The sequence below is a fragment of the Carya illinoinensis genome, chromosome 4 (genome assembly GCF_018687715.1).
Source record: "Carya illinoinensis cultivar Pawnee chromosome 4, C.illinoinensisPawnee_v1, whole genome shotgun sequence".
In the NCBI taxonomy this organism is placed as follows: Eukaryota; Viridiplantae; Streptophyta; class Magnoliopsida; order Fagales; family Juglandaceae; genus Carya; species Carya illinoinensis.
Genome location: NC_056755.1, coordinates 19,822,167 through 19,839,730, shown reverse-complemented (window position 1 = coordinate 19,839,730; position 17,564 = coordinate 19,822,167). Strand labels below are relative to the sequence as shown.

Below are 17,564 nucleotides of genomic sequence, written 5' to 3'. Positions count from 1 at the left end.
AAATATAAAGAGTAATGGTAAGAGAGAAACAAATTTAGTATGTTGACGAGGTTTGGCCCCACTGCCTACGTCCTCGCCTCAAGCTATCCCTTGAGAATTTTCAAATTCACTATTCAACCTCCTTCAGGTAGAAATAGAAACCCATTACATCTTTGAACAACACCGCTACAAAGGATCCGTGTAGAACACCCTTTATACTTGCAATCACTTTACACATGGTGATTCAACTATTCCCTGTGTAGAACATTTTCTACACGCACAAGGGTTATACACCTTTTAAATGATACAAGAGCTGATAGTAGGTAGGTTATCAGAAAACACTCATCAATGAGTGAAATAAGAACAATATAACGCAAACTATATTTCACTCAAAATGAACAAGGATTAAGGCTCAATGCTTAGAGAAGAGAGAATGAAAGTTTTGAATGAATGTTGAATGTTCTTGATGTTGTAAATGTGAAACTCTCAAATAATCTATTTATAGGCATATGAGACTTCGTATTCAAATTTAAAAAGATTCACTTGTCAAAGACAACATCATTCACTTTTTTAAAAAATTCAAATAAAAGGTTATTCTTTTTCAATTGTCAAAGACAACATCATTTATTTTTCAAAAATTTCGAACATAATCTTTTACTTTTGGCATGTGACAAAAGGAACACACTTTACTTTTCAAATATTCCAAACCTAATCTTTTTACTTTTTGCATACGACAAAAGGAGAACACTTTACTTTTCAAAATTTTCAAACAAAAACATCTACATTTTGCATAAGTCAAAAAAAGTATCAATCACTTTTGAAAATATTCAAATAAAACATACACATGTGAAAGATGACAATCAATCATTTTTAATATTTTCAAAGTTCAAACATTTAATTATGAAAGATGACAATCAATCATCTTTCATAATTTTCAAAATATTCATACACATGTTGAAAATGTATTTTAATGCTTTATGATAACATATTAATTTTAAGCCTTAATCCTAATTTTGAATTTTTAAGAGATTTACAATATTACTCTATGACTTTAATGTAAACTTGTTCCCTTCTTACTCATACTTGTTTCCTTGATGTGCTTGACTCCATTGTGTAGACAACTTGAGCTTGAGACTCTTTTATTCTTTGAATTCATTTGTTATCATCAAAATTCATGTGTAAATATATAATTATATAAAACTTGAAACCTTGGGTTCAACAAAAAATAAAATAAAATAAAAATAAAGAATAGAATATAAAAAATATGTTATGCATGTAAAGGAACATTGTCCAATTAAATCACAAGTTATAATATTAAGTAAAAACTATACTATTTATCAATTTAAATCACAACTCAGATTTATTTATCTTAATCATTTTTTCATCTAATAATAATGTAATAAAAAAATTAAAATATATTGATTCTAAATATATAAAAATTTGCAATATTTCAGCTCAATCAGACAAACTAACCATTTTTTGCAGAGCATTTGGAGTGGCTGAAAATGCCCAAATCCATTTTGCCAGATGATTAAAAGTGACTGAAAAAACACCCGAAACCGGTGCTCAACAAGAGTAAAACAAAGCTTGTGAAGGTTTAAAAAAAAATTGGAGGCCAAATGGGGCTTTCTGAGAAGCATTTTTAGGAGCTTTATGAGACCCATTGAGATACTAAAGTCTCTCTTTTTCTATTCATTGTAAATCAATTAATTTATCAAATTCATGTAATGGGTATTGATAATATAGGAGACTCATTTGTTTCAATTGTTGAAAATCAATTTGCACAGCACTTCTAAGATTGAAATTCTACTTCTCTCTGTTGTTTGGTTTGGGAAAATGCTAGCAAAAATTATATCAAAACTGTGATCGTGGAGAAGACAATAGGGGCTTCGTGGGTTGTGGCTTCGTGAGGCAGTGGAGAAGACGAAGATGATGGGGATTGGGTTTTCGAAGACGAAGGGTTTGGATGGGGAGAAGGAAAAATGTTGGATTGGGATGGGGGTTTCAAAGACGAAGTAGAAAGGAAAAACCAAGTGATGGGTGATTCAATAGGGAGAAGACAGACGAAAACAAAATTAGAGAACGATGAAGACTAGGGTTTCAATGGACAAAGGTAAGGTTTCGAAGACAGACCCACTGGCTTCATGGAGAAGACGAAGACCCACTAGCTTCATGTAGAAGATGAAGTCGACATGGACAGAGAAGAAGGTTTCAATTCAATGGAGGCTCGGTTCGTGGGGAAGAAGATGTGAATGGAGAAGACGAAGAGAATCCCCTTCGTGGAGATGAGGGTTTTGACTGGGATGGAGGCCACTTCGTCTTCATTTGAATTAAATTAGAAACAATGTCATTTTGAAATGTGCCAAGTAGGATGCATTGATGCGGGGATTCCCTAGGTCGGTTGTAAGTAGAATTTTTGCATTTAAAAAAGGGTGTGATTTATCATTAATAAATTAATTTTTTTCATATGAATTCCATAATTATTTATTTTTTACAAAAGGAGTGTATTGTTCTTGCGACCTCTATAACTGCAAATATCATTTCTCTTTTTTTCAGAGATTCATTTTTTTTTCTTTTTTTCTTTTTTGATATAGAAAAACAATTCATTCGTACTTACCTCTTTTTAGACCAGATGATTTGTGAAATACAAGAGGGGAAAGAGTCACACCACACACAAAAATCATCCACTTGCCAAAAAACTTTTACCAGCTTGTGAGCTACCTCATCGTCGTCATACCCAATGTGTTGTATCGTGCAGTTGTTAAACTTCTTCATCAGGTCTCTGATTTCATATATGAGATTTTCTTGTGTGGCCATTGACTCTCCACTAGCCTTTATCACATTAACCATCATTAGTGAATCACTTTCAAGAATAATATCTTATATGCCTTGATGAACACAAAGTTTCAAGCCTCAAAACATAGCCAAAAGTTCTATATCAGAAGAATCATTAACTTCACCTTCAATCTTGATTGCTACCATAATAACTTCCCCTCTATAATCTTTCAGGATTGCACCTATCCCAGCTCTCTGTTGATTACAAAATATGGCGCCATCGACATTCAATTTCAAAACTCCCATAGAAGGATTATCATGTTGTCTTAAGAGTAATTATATTAAAGTTATTGGTTGTAAAAATATTTTTTTATGGTTTACAACGAATTTGGAATGTATATATTTTGTTGTTAGGAGACGATTTTAGATATTATGAGTTAATTCTCTAGACCTTCAGGATTGGAGCATTACAAAATCAGTAGATCCCCTTGTGGCCACAAGATGTAAGATCGGTACACAACCTTGCACATATGCTTAAGTGTCTTGGCCAGTACAATAAGTATAATAAGTAAGATAATTCAATACAGGCCACGCATGTTATAAGCATACGTAGATCATGATTTTAAATTCTTAACATGAAATATTTGATGAAAAACTTACGCTTAATATATTTACGTGATGATGGGTTTCTTATTGAGTCTTCAACGTCTCATTTTAGTTTATTTTATGTTTTTAAATCACATCAGGTGAAAGTATTTATGAAGATAGAGCTGCAAGTTGGGACTTGGCCCAATGAAGAGTGGTAGAGGCCTAGATCATGCACAAAACTTTTAAGTTTTGATTTTGTTAGTAACAAAATTTGAGAAATTTTAATGAGTGCTTCCACATAGTCTATTTTATATTTTCAGTATTTTGAATGATTTTATTTATTATTATGAACCTTTATACATGGTGCTTCCTTTAAAATAAAAAGAAAATACTTTTAAAGTAAAGGTCAATAGTTGGACTTTAAAAATATTTAATATTTCTAAAAAATTCAAGGTCAATATTTTTAAAGAAAACGATTTTATTTATTATGATTTCCTACTAAGATTTCTAAAAATGACGTCACTCTTAACCCTAGGGTAGCAAGGTGTTACAATGTGGCTTCATCAAAATTAAATTAAATCTAAACTTAGGAGAAATAATAAACATATTTATATGGACCCCAAAATTTTTATTATACAAGATTAGACTTCTCAATATAGAATTCAAAGTGAAAATACAAGAAACATCATTTAAAATTGATGATCTATGTGAAAATAGTTAAGAGGTTTTATTTTCTAGATTTCATTGAAAAGAAAAGAAAAAAAATTAGTTAAGGTTTTAATTGTAGCATTTAATGCTTAATGTGACACAAAAACATCTATATTTTACATGAGACTTGATAAATTAATTTATATGCTAGAATAAAATATGGTCTTACGTCTAAACAATCGCTTTATAGTTTCTATGAAGAAAACAAATTCTAAATGTTTTATTACAAAAATAATAAGTGATAAATATCATTGCATGAAACATTGTCATCAGAATTTGAAACAATTATTAAATTGTGTTTTCAGAATTTTATTTCTCCATGTATGTAATAAATTATTGAGATATCTTCTATATATAAAAAATGTGTATGAAATGGAATTTCTTATTTTCCGTCCATTTTGTTGTTTTACTTAACTCTGTTAATTTTTCGTTAACAACCAGCGGTCAAGATTCGAGAAGACCGGTCAAGAGTGTTTGGTATCGAAAACCGAGCAATCATACAGTCATGTCTGTCTGCGTGGCATACACTGATTCATCCCAATTCTGAAATCCAATGGCAATTTCCAGTATAAAGAACCTCGACAATTCACTTCTTCATGCTCAACCACCAAGAAACGAGAAGACTCGGTCAAGCGTGTTTTGTATTGGAAACTGAACAATCATCCAGTCATGTCTGTCCACGTGGCAGACATTGATTCGTCCCAACTCTTGAATTCAATGGCACTTTCAAAGAACCTTGACGGTTTCACTTCTTCATGCTCAACCAGAAAGAAATGGCGTGAAGCGCACTCTCTTCTTCTTTTATCTCGTCCTAAAAACACAGGCACTGTACCTGCATTAAGTTCTGGTTCCCAATGGCATTTACCACGAAGATGCTGTCCTGGAGTGTTATAAACTTCAGGAGGACAATGGGGCCGGAGCTAAGGAACGCCGTCAAGGCCGTGAAGTGGAGGACAGATTACCTCCTAAAGGCAACGGCGATACCGAGTGTCGTTTACGTGCAGGTGGGTGACGCCTACTCAGATCACAACTGGTGGGAGAGACCAAAGGACATGGATACGCTTCGTACGGTGTATAAGATCAACATGGCCCACCCTAGCTCTGACGTTGGATCGTCGTAAAAGTTGTTGGTTTTACTGAATGGGATTGTTGTTGTTGTTGTGTAGGACGAGTTGCTTTGGGCAACGGCATGGTTGCACAAGGCCTCGAGGAGGCGTGAATATAGAGAGTACATAGTGAAGAACGAGGTGATATTGAGAGCCGGGGATGCCATCAACGAGTTTGGTTGGGTTGACAAGCATGCTGGGATTAATATGCTTATTTCCAAGGTAAACGTAATTCCTGAATTTATTAATCTTGGAAATAATTTGATCCAAATATAGCCATCGTCCTTAATTCGATTTGATTTGTGTTAATATTGGGGAAAGTAGGCTAGGGATAAGCTGGAGAAATTGATGGTGGTGGATAACAAGTCTGGTAAGAGTGTAATGAGTGAGGTTTGAAAGAGCTCGGGCAGGTATTGTTTAATCACTTATTTGTTCAGCATTTATGGACCTTTTCTGAGATTATGCATTTGAATTCTTTGGGTTCAGAATGGATAAACTTAATAGCAATTGCTTTATTTTTCGTAGAGTTAAGGATTCATATAAATCTATAAGCGTGTAGTGATAAAATCTGTGTTTGAAGCCATCTTGCGTGCATTTCTCACAAGGATGTCCCAATTGAGAGAAGATTACGGGCAGCTTTTGGTATTTAGAAAAACTGTAGTTGAGAAAAACTGGGGCTAGACATTGTATTTGCTGCTTAAATCCTTCATGTCTCTGTCACTCAGTCACTGCATGTTATAACACATAATAACATATGCTTGACAGCAAATCCCTAACTCCACCCACCATGTGGCCCTTATATATATGAGTGTACATACCGATCATCATCAGTTCATGTTAATGTTAGTGTTTTAATGATCTCCTTGATTGTCTCTTTTGGTCTCTAGCTCTTAGCCTCCCCATTGATATCTACTTAAATACCATCATTGGTCATTAGGATATCTACTTCTATTGGGTCATGTTGGCAAATATTTTAATTGCACATGCATTTGGGGTGGATTTTCTTTCATTTTTTGTTCTTTATTGTTCTGGTACTTAAAAGATTTTTTTAGGAGGTATTGGATGGGATATATAATTTACATAATAATTTTTGGAGATCGATTGAAAGTGTTGCTTGAAAATTCGGATTATTATTCGATCGTCATAAAAATATAGATTAAAAAAAATATAATTTTTTGCTTGTTTGGAGTTATCAACCAAAGTCAGAGTGATATCATCTGATGCATTGGTGGGCAGAACCGGCGTTCATGTTTCAATTGGAAGCATACAAATATTGTCGGCAGGTGATCTAGAGATGGTGAAGGATATTGGCCTTGAATCTAGGAAAACCTTCTTACATAACCAAGGGGAGGGGAGCCTTGGTGGGCCAGGGAATTGCATCATAAAGTGGCCCACTTTGGGCCCACCAAAGGAAGATAATAGCTCCTAAATTCTACATGGACAAGGTCAAGGTAAGATTCCCCAGTGGATATGTCAGACTAATAACTTTTTAATTGATAAAAGATTACTTCCTTTCCAAAGCAATAATCATAGCAAACTTTCTTTCCCACTATTTTTTGTTTCCCCCTCCATTTCAAACAGTGAAGCCAGTACAAGTCGAGATTTGCCATTAAAATGGATCAATTTCAATCAAAGGATTATTCAATTTGCATGATATAAAATGTAAGATTTGATGCAAACTTCTTCTTGCAACTTTGTTTTGAAGAGCATGCTGAGTCTAATGGTTGACTATACAACCTCAATGCTAAAAGCATGGGAAATCAGGATTGAAAATGAGGGAGGGATTGCAGACATTAAAATCGAAAAGGATGGATGTGATTTACAGAGCTTGTTTTGGAAACAATTATCTTGAAGGGGAAGAAATATTCTTGAAGTTCATAACTCTCCAAAAAATCATGTCAAAGAAAACTCTCGGAATCCCCAAGTTGAGGTACCATTGCATTAAACTTTTCCTACAAATATCATCAAGAAATTGTGAAGATGTTTGGTTGTTGTGACAATTTTTCATTGTTTATACTTGGCCTTAATCTATTGTCATCAGAGTACGTGCTGCATTTTACCATCAAATTTAGTTCATAAATGTTTATAATCTGTGAACATCCCTAACTTGGTTTCAACCAATTTAAACTTGATCTTACAACAATCAAGTTTTTTCCGAGCAATATCAATAGACAGATATGCAAATTAGAGAAAGAGATAAACTCCATGATAGTAAGGGTAGTTAAAAAAAGGATGGAGACAACTCACGAAAAGGATTTTCTGCAAATAATACTTGGAGGAGCCAAAAATACTGGTGATTTGTCGGATATCTCTCCTGACAAGTTCATCGTGGATAATTGCAAGACTATATATATTGGCGGCTATGGGACTGTTGCCATCACAACATTATGGAGCTTGATGTTATTAGCTGCATATCCCGAATGGAAAGCTCGTGCTCGTGCTGAGGTGCTTGAAATGTGTAAAGGCGGCCTTCCAATTGCTGATACAATCCACAACATGAAAACAGTATGTGCCATTATAAACTCTTTATGTCCACAAAGGGTGTTTTTACAAAGCAGAAGGAATAGCATATGGCTGCTAGAAAATTAAGAGCTACAAACTATTATCTGCTACTCCCTTATGCTTATTATGTTAGATTCAAATGAGATAGTTCAAACTATGTTCATGGGCCTTTTTTTTTTTTTATATGTTCTGTATAACTTTTGCTGGTTTTGATGCTATGTTTATATTTTAATTATAATAATTTTTGAGTAATATGGGAGTGAATTGATTCTTCTATATGGAGTTAAACCTCTTTCTTCAATTATAGCTGCTGAGAATAAGGTTTGTCAATATTTATATTCGTGGATTGGATGTAGTTGTATTTAGTAAGATCAAGGAATGGTAGAAATTGGTGATTAACAATTTTTGTTTAGGCATATGCCATCATTGTCTCAATCTGTAATTTGTATCGATAATTTCTACCATCGTGATATTATCCACAATCATATAACTTAAAAGATAATCTAACTCTTATGATCTTATGTTAAGGAATTAACTGCTGAAGGATGTGTTGAATGAACTCCTAGAGCTAAGACAATGAGAATATGCTCTTTTTTCAAAATAATATTTCCCTTCAACAAATTTGCATTGTATTGTTACTAATTTACTTATTGCATATTACTCGAAAACATTATATTCGACACATATATAGGGTAAACTATGGATTTGATTAGGCCAACAAGTCTTTTTGGTTTCTAATCTATCAAACATGTAATTATTTTACTTTTCTAAGTTATCATTATCCAAAAATATTTGTTAAAATTTGATCTTTTCTTCCATGGATTAAATTAATCAATTTTTTTTAACAAAAATATATTATTTTTATAAAATAATTGTGATCCAACTAAGCAAATGTGCTTGTACGTTGCTTTGACCTAGTAGTTTTATATGTAATTATATCTTTATGATTTTTCATAAAATTAAGATTATACGTCATTTTTTTATTTTACATAAACGTATCATATGGTAGATCGAAAAGTTGGCCACCCTTAAAAAAAAATTGCTAGTGTAATGCCTTGACTTAAAACAGTAAGCCTAGTCGTAAAATATTTTACACATTTTACTTGGCATTGCTACGACAAGTATACAAAAATATTATAATAAATCTTTTTCAAGTACAGAACTTATATTTTTACAAAACTACGAACTCACTTGTTCACACAATCATTAAAGCTTTCCAAAACATAACTCCATAGCCATGAGGTTGAGTACTTTACAAGAGATGTTAGAGCATTGTAAATCTACAGTAGTAAATAAAAACTAATGGAGTTATGTATAAAGGGTGCCTACTATTCTTAATTTTGATACAAATTATTGATAATTATAAATATTTTTTATTGATTAAATGTAACCATACGTGAGAGTATTTTACTATTTTGTGTGATGCATGCATAACTGAATATTTATAAATATGTTAGCTCTCACTGTCACAACAAACATGGAAGAAAAAAGTCTTATTCCTCGTTTGTGGAACGATCAGATGAGATGAGAAATATGTGAATAGTAGTAAAATAGTTTATGAATAGTAGTGAAATATTTTGAATTAAAATATTTTATTGGAGTTTGAAAAATGAAAGAGACAAAGTTGAATAAAAATATGTTATGGTCTCAGAAGTAAGAACATTAATATAGACAATAAAAGAGAATCAAGAACAAGAAAGATGATAATAGCTACGCCTTGGGATGTTCGAGGCTCCCAATTCCTCCCAAAAGAAATGACAAACAAGTTCAACAATATTTTCCAGATCCCCAAACAAGGAGCCCTTTGCTCTACATATACTAGAACAGCTAACTAAGGCCATGGGCCAATTCTACTAACATTAACTAGGCCCATGGGCCACTAAACAACTTCACAACTCAATTAAAGTAAAAGGTAACAATTAAGTTGGACATCAAGCCCAGCACACTTATGGGATTCATAACAAAATATTATATGGGATGTGATGAGATGAGATGGTTTCCCAAACGGGACCTTAGTCAATTCAACAAAAAGATTGACTGAAATCTTATTTGTCATGTATTGCATAACAGTATGGATCATGCAACGAGATGTTGACCAACGTGGCAATAACAACACAAGATCATGCAACAAGAAGTTGCCGATCATCATCCTTGCTCTATTATGTCTTGCTTGAGTAGCAAAACATCAAAGAGAGAATTTTATTAACAAATCCCATCACAATTATTTTTATTGAAATTCATGAAAAGCACTAAGAGAAACCTGCTTGAACATGAGATCCAACGCATAGTTGTTGATCACCACTGCTCAATCTTGTAACTTCTAATAGATCTTATTTTTTCTTGGCATGCCTTTGACAGAAGACATTAATTCTCTCGAGTCCATCTTCAAGAGCTGAACAATCAATTGCAAAAGTTATGCGCAACCAATTCCTCATTCCAACAGCGGCCCCTGAAGAAAGTAAATTAGTCACAAACTATTAGTAACCAAAGCATTCCCCTACAAAATATTACTTTGCATAAGTTTCTTCTCTCCATATTTTCACTCGTATCTATAAGAAAAGAGTATTTCAGAATATCTGAAAATACCTGTAAATAGTAGTGAGTTAAGATGTTTAAGTAGGTTTTGTGTAAGAGTGAGGGTCCCATTGAAAAAGTGAATAGTAGCGAGTTTGGCGGTATGAAGTAAGTTGAGATATGTTTAACTTATTATAAGAAGTTGAAAAAATGGCAGGTCTCATTAATTGAGATGAAATAAGTTGTGTTTGGGATGAGTATATTCTCATTCGTACGAAAATATCTTAGATAATCTCAAATATTCTCTACACCCAAATGCAACCTAAATTGATTTTCCCTAAGGATTAACTCCCGACTTGCTACTGTACCATCGAACTTTCACATATCTGACCAAACTTTAACCCATTATCAGATCACTCTAGTCTGAAGTTTTGGTTTCAACTTACCCAGCCTGCTATTAGAAAAGCGTGCCAGAAGGCAGTTTCTTCCGATGTGAAAAATTGAGTCTTAAACACACCTTACTTGCACTACCACATCTAAATCATTCCAAATGTACTGTTTAAATATGCATGAATTAGAAAAGCTAAACCTCTCACCATCCCCTACTGTGTCTACAACGCCCAAGCAGCTACACCCACTTTCCTCCTCTCTCTGTTCAATCACTGAAATCCATCTTCTTATGGAACTAATGAATCAATGTTTTGGACCCACCAATCGGGTCCAAAAGACAAAGAAGTCCTGATACCGGCCATTTCATCAAACAACACAACTTTTTTAAATCAACCTAAACTGCACAATCCACCAATCATAGAACTGTGAACAACATGGTTCAAATAAATACACAAACAAATAATCTCCGAGAACATTTTCATCACCTAATTCATCAGCCAATCTTTGCAATTAGCATCAACAATCATGCTGAAAGTGACCACATTCAACTCACACTTTGCCTTCACCAGCCTCCTTTGCAAATCCAAAGCATCACCAATCTTTTTACAAAGCCCATTAAGAAGAGTCCCATATATAATCAGATTCTCTCCATGCCCATTGTTTAACTTAATTTATCAAACAATTGTGAAATACACAATCAACCTTTAACCAAAGTACTATTTGTCACCATCCAGCTCAAAGCCGCCCACTCCATAATTTCCCTAAATCCATAGTACTTAAATTGCAATAAAATGTGATCAAAATGTTCAAAGCATGCAGAATTCAACCTTCTATGCATCAGCCAATTGCCGAAAAGGGTTTTGCTTGAACCAATCTATTAAAGTATCTCTCTGCGTCACTGGGCTTTATCTTACCTACTTTACAAACAACCCATACATAATATCAAAACTACGATAGGATCACAACAGTTTTGCCCCTGCATTGTTTACAAGATTGGAATTGGATGAACTTTGAAAGAGTCTGTGAAAAGAGATGAGGGTTTTGTTCTTTTGATTGATTTATTGAAGTACCTTTCACTCTGTCAAGTCTCACATCAGTGCATTGATAGCTAAACTAGGCTTTATAATTATTCCAATTTGCCCCAAATGTGACTTGGATGTGATGACCCTCTTAAGTCACACATTAGATGGGAAATCTTTGATAAAGGTGAATGAGTACCATACAGATGCATTGAGCATCAAGTTCCACATTGGTTTCTTAGCAGGAGGAAGTGTACGTTATTATGATTTCAAGGAGCTCAAATTATGACCTAGAAGTGGCTTGGATGTTTCCTTAAATTGTTACAAATGGTATTGGTCCTACATTAGTAAACCATGTGGCACTGCATACTCAATGCAAGGTCGCCTCAACAAGGGCATTAGAAATTAAAGTGACAGAGATCATGACCCACTAAGTTCAACATTGGGTGGGAAGAGATCTATGAGAAAAAAGCATTGAGTGTCAAATCCCATATTAGTTCCTTACCATGTGAAACTCGACTTTATAAAATTATTCAAAAGGATTCTAAATAGGGCATGGACTTTTTCTTGGCTCTTTACATCAATAGCTGGTACTTTTTTTTATATGTGTAAGAAATAACATCAATAGCTAATACTTACAACCTTTTTCATGCTAGTCAACTTGCAGTTGTATTATTGGGCTAGTTTAGTCACTGGTTGAAGCGAGTGAAAAGAGAGAGATGGTAGCACCAACAGGAACTAGCCGTGAAAGAATATCAGCACAGTTTTTATCACTGAAGCAGAGGAAACAGCCACATTTTGAATCCCTTAATTGTTTGACTGGGTGGAATCAAGTTCAACTTACTATACCTGTGTTTTTTATTCCTGTAGAGGAGGGTGTGTGTGTATTTTGTAGTTGGTATTCATTTAGACACAAAATGGTGCATTTTGCTTTGGTTTAGTTTTGTAAAGACTCAGTTGTTTAGTATTATCATCATCATCATCATTATTTCATTCCCCAAGTTCAACAAGTGAAGATGTTGTGGTGGGTTGATCAACTGGAGTGAAAATATTAAGGAGCACTTGTATGACACATCTAGGCGCCTCACAGAAAGACCTCCTTGCATACCTGGTAAAACAACAACTGATTCCTCTTTAGCCAGCTTGAGACAAAACTCTGCATCATCATTAATGTCTTCCAATGATGAGATATCTAGCTTCACCTGTGAAAAAATCTATAATCAACATCTTCAAATTTTATTATGTTGTACCACAAATATGCCAGACATTTGATGTACTTACCATCACAAACATGGATCCCTCTGGTTTGTTTGGGCAAATAATGCAAGGGATTTCCTTAATTCTATCATAACATGTGTATGCAGCAACCCTAAGGGTGTCAATAGTTTTTGAAAAGAAATCCTCCCCAGATTTTTCAATGATATGTGGAATAGCACCCTGATACACAAACAACCATTGTTACATTTCAAGAGAAGGCAGAGAAAAACACAAACGACCATAGTATTTCCCGGTCATTATGTCAAAGAAAAAGTGCACATCGATGATGACCATATAATTCTTGAAAGTTTGAAACAAATTCTTGTATATAGCCACATAGTGGTAGAATCCACCCATCCTTCCAGCCGAAGAGCCATTTAGCCTAAACCCTATGGATAGAGTAAAATCCTGGTTGGGTTTAGAGGTAATAGGAGCTTTCAATATCATTATATCTCTAATCTGCTATCTAAGGAAATTCTTCTATATTGTCTTCCAGGTAAATTTACATGAACAGGAATTAAGAACTAATGTATATATTAAGCTCTAAAAATGTTTGCAAGATGAAAAACTGCTGCGTTCATTCATTACAATATGCTTTCTTTAAAAAGCGCGCCTTTTACAAACCTGAATAAATGTTGTCGGATCAGATGCCATCTCCATACAACCCGTAATGCATTCTACAACCTGGGAGAAAAATTAAAGGTGTGAATATCCTATCTATGCTGTGTTATTATCATCCAATAGAAGTGTAATATACTAATATGAGGTAGATATGTTATCAAGGAGAGAGAGAGAGAGAGAGAGAGAGAGAGAGAGAGAGAGAGAGAGAGAGAGAGAGAGAGAGAGATGACCCCCAATTTTCGAAGGATGCCATTTGGATCACATGTCACTAGCCAACCAAGCCGCCAACCTGGTACTAGCCATCTCTTTGATATAGACCCCAGAGTGATGACAGGCACGATTGATCCAAATGCACCCATTGGCACAAATGGGTTTCTTCCAAATGTGAGGTGGTGATAAACTTCATCTGCAATCACCAGAATGCCCAGCTTTGTTGCTGTCTCTGCAATCTAATATTCAGAAAATCGGCCATCACTAACATTAAATTGTAATTTCAACAACAAAAAACGTACAACTGAAGAAAACTCATGTCTATTATGAAGAAGGGATTAATCATTAGCTCCAAACTGTTAAATCAGCCGTTGTTTAACCAGTACAATATTTATAGTTCATTTCTCTTATGAGCTTAATGCATTTCCACATGAATTTAACTTCAACAGGAGGTGGTGTAACAGCCTCCAATAAAAACGTGATAGTTCAGTTTTTTAACAAACGAATGATAAAATAGACACATCACAATAGATTACACTCACTAAATTTTAAACTATTTCAATTTAATATTTAAAAAAACTGGTGGCTGCTCGGCTGCCTATGATGGCTGCCGGCAACCACCTCCAAGCCCGGGGACAAGACGGATATACTGAATTTAATGTCTTCCCATTGCCAGATGACGGTGGCGGCAATTTCGGCGGCAGGGAGGCAGTAGACGGTGCCATCTGATGGCCAAAGTTGGTAGCTTCGGGCGCCTTCCTGGCACCGGATGACTAATGACAGATTCGGGCAGAGTGCCGCATCCACCCCTTTCTGGATAGTTCGCAACGGATTTGGCAACCGGCGCCGAAACCAACTACATCCGGCGCTGAATTCCGCTTGAACCGGCTGAATTTGTCAAGAACTGGCATTGACAGACTCTGCCAAACCTGCGCCTTATCCGGCTTGTTCCGGTGAAGCCGGCACTGGTTCTGGCAAAACCAGTTCCAGATCTGGTGTTGTATGATTTTCAGCCGCCACCGACCGGTGGCCAGTCTACCCCCCGAGAAACGGCTAAAGTAGTCATCAGAGGCGATCTAAAATTTAATTAGTATTAGTTTTGGTTCAAACTTTTTATTCCAGGATTTTAGCAATAATTAAAAAAAACTTCGGAATCCTTAAGCGGCAGCACGTGGTTAGAGCCAGCTCCTAACCAAAAGTGCTCCCTTCCCATATTCTCAAAAGTAATTTGACTCCATTCATGTAAAAGAGACCGGTTAAACGATGAAGGGATTACAGCAAATCTCGAGGACTAATGATTAATCTTGCCAAAGTAAACGAAGGTATAACCTACCTTCTTCAAATGTTGGTGTGTATACACACTTCCACAAGGATTGCCGGGGTTAATGATGACAATGGCAGCGGTATTCTCATCAGCAAGGGCTTCAACACTCTCAAGATCAACCTCCCAACCCTTTTCTGGATTAAGGTCAAAATGACGGACTTCGAGTTGCAGATATTCCGCACGAGCCTCATAGTATGGGAAACCGGGTCTTGGAAGCAGAATGTTGGCACCCGGGCAGGCTAGAACCGTCAGTATCACTTCAATTGCTTGACCGCATCCCAGTGCGAGGTAAACATCATCTGATGACAATGCGTATGGAAGATCACGAGACAGATAATCTGCTATAGCCCTGACGTTAAGAGTTCAACCATAAAATATTAGATAAATATTTGATTTGACTATTTGCAAGTAAACATTATGTTTCATAACCCTTAATAAATAGGCTCGTAGCAGTGAAATAAGAGTTCTCGAACTCATCATTTATATCTTTATATATATAAAGTTATCTTAAAAAATTTTGTTGATTTAACCGTTTTTATTATTTTTTATTATTTTATTATTTTATTGTTAAAATTAATAACGTTAATTGTATAAATTATAATAAAGTTTATTATTTTTTTGTGTGATTTCGATAATTATAGACACATTTTTCTCTCTTCTTAAAAATTCTTCTTTTTAATCTTTTCTTAATTAATTATGAATAAATTTATAGTTATCAAAACTCATGCAACATACATTAATCATGAAATCCATGATAATTATTTATTTAGAAGGTATATTATATATATATTATATATAAATTATATATATATATATATATTCTATATTCTATTATACATATATATGATATCTAAAAGCATTACATTATTAATAAATTATGTTATATACATTCTTCCTATGAAATAGTCCAAGCAAATGAGATGAGAAGTTGGGTAGGACAAATATTGTGCGGTTCTTTTATGTGGCCACATGTCATAAATGAAAATTTCTATTTATTATTTTTATACCACATATCATACATAATTTTTTTTTTTATATATTTTTAGAAAATATGTGATGTATGGATGATAAGTAAAAAAATTTAATTAATTTAATAAAAATAAAATAAAATAATAATAAATATGATATATGATGTATAGTGTGTAGAATGATAAATAACAAATCTGAATACAAATATAATTACCAATCTGTCTTTTGCAACGATGGTATCATCATTGTAGGCCCACAACGGTCTTTCTATAGCATAAGCAATAGAAAGAAAAGAAAAATAATACCATTATGTTTGGATATTAAATTCATCTCAATGATTTATAAATAATAATAAAATAAATATTAAAAAATAATAAATAGTAGTAAATAATTTATAAATAATAGTAAATCAATATCTTGACCTTCCTTCGTTTGGTTAGCCTTCATCATAACTTGTAGTCTCTTCCAATGATAAAACCTAGTATCTTTAGGCAAATAGAACGTCTATGAATCTACAAAAAGCCATAAATACAAGACAGTATCGATACCATAGAACTTTACCTCCTTGCCGGCAGAATACCAACACTGGGTACATAAGAGTTAAACTTAGCGGAGCGAACGGCATCAACAATGGCATCTTCAGCTACGGGGGTAGTTCGGAAGCAGGGAAACGTGGAGGGGTCGCCATGGCCGAGAGGCACAGTTGGCCTTGGATCATCTTTGTTAAGATTTCTGTTTATCTTCGCGAGAGTGCCTCGTATGGTGGTTTCCGACGTCTTGTTCAGCCTTTCGTTCACCCTAACACGCCATCTCTCAGACCCGTTTTCCATTTCCTTTCTTGTGGGGATCGAGCAGACGTGAAGTATCTTTCCACACACGAGACCGGCCTTATAACCATGAAGTCGATGCATTTTTAAAGTAAAATTTTTCCTCTATTCTTTAATTAAATATTTTAATTTGTCGTTTTATTAAGGTTTTTATAACCACTAAAGTCTAAAAAAGACACCTCAACATGTGATAAAATGGGAATCTTCTTGTCCTTCTTCAGTGCTTGGTGGTGCATTATAAGCAAACCACCTTCGTAGAGCACACTGCTGCATGCTCAGAGTAGCAGGAAGATTCCTTGGGAAAACAAAACCAAGAAGGACGTTGCCATACCTCCACAGGAAGATTCTCTACCGATCTGCAGTTAAAATCTTTTTTATTTACTTTCTCTTTCACTATTTTTTTAAACTATTCAGACATTTTATAAAAAAAAAAAAAAAACTACATATTCATTTAAAAATACTTATTTAATCATTAAATAAAAATTCGATAGTGGATTTCGATATCTCTGTGAAACTAGTGTTTTCCAACCAAGAACCTTTAGGCTGTAACAAGCTGCACAAACAACCTTTAGACATCAATTCCCAATAAGATCAGTATAATTAATATCACAAACCAGATTGTTAATTTGCTTGATTACGGGTTGTTAGCAACTTACATGTTTGGTGAAAAAGTGCAGTGAATTTGAATATTCAGTGTTTGTTCTTTGGCTATCACAGACTATTTCGAGTTTTATGATATGGGTACGGATGAATAGACCTGTTTTAGTTAATTTGT

At 34.4% G+C, this 17,564-nt stretch overlaps 1 protein-coding gene and 1 pseudogene across 1 annotated transcript; one reads left to right on the top strand and one right to left on the bottom strand.

Annotated features, from left to right (window-relative positions):
- Positions 1-4,904: 4,904 nt before the first annotated feature.
- Positions 4,905-7,745, top strand: LOC122306337 (annotated as a pseudogene).
- A 1,612-nt stretch (positions 7,746-9,357) lies between these two features.
- Positions 9,358-16,865, bottom strand: LOC122307847 (nicotianamine aminotransferase 1-like). The gene is made up of 7 exons (XM_043120950.1): positions 16,524-16,865; positions 15,003-15,342; positions 13,690-13,908; positions 13,463-13,522; positions 12,863-13,018; positions 12,690-12,783; positions 9,358-10,107 (listed from the first exon to the last, which is right to left on the bottom strand). The coding sequence occupies exons 1-7, from the start codon at positions 16,790-16,792 to the stop codon at positions 9,989-9,991; spliced, it is 1,257 nt and encodes a 418-aa protein (XP_042976884.1). The 5' UTR covers positions 16,793-16,865; the 3' UTR covers positions 9,358-9,988.
- Between the last annotated feature and the right edge of the window lie 699 nt (positions 16,866-17,564).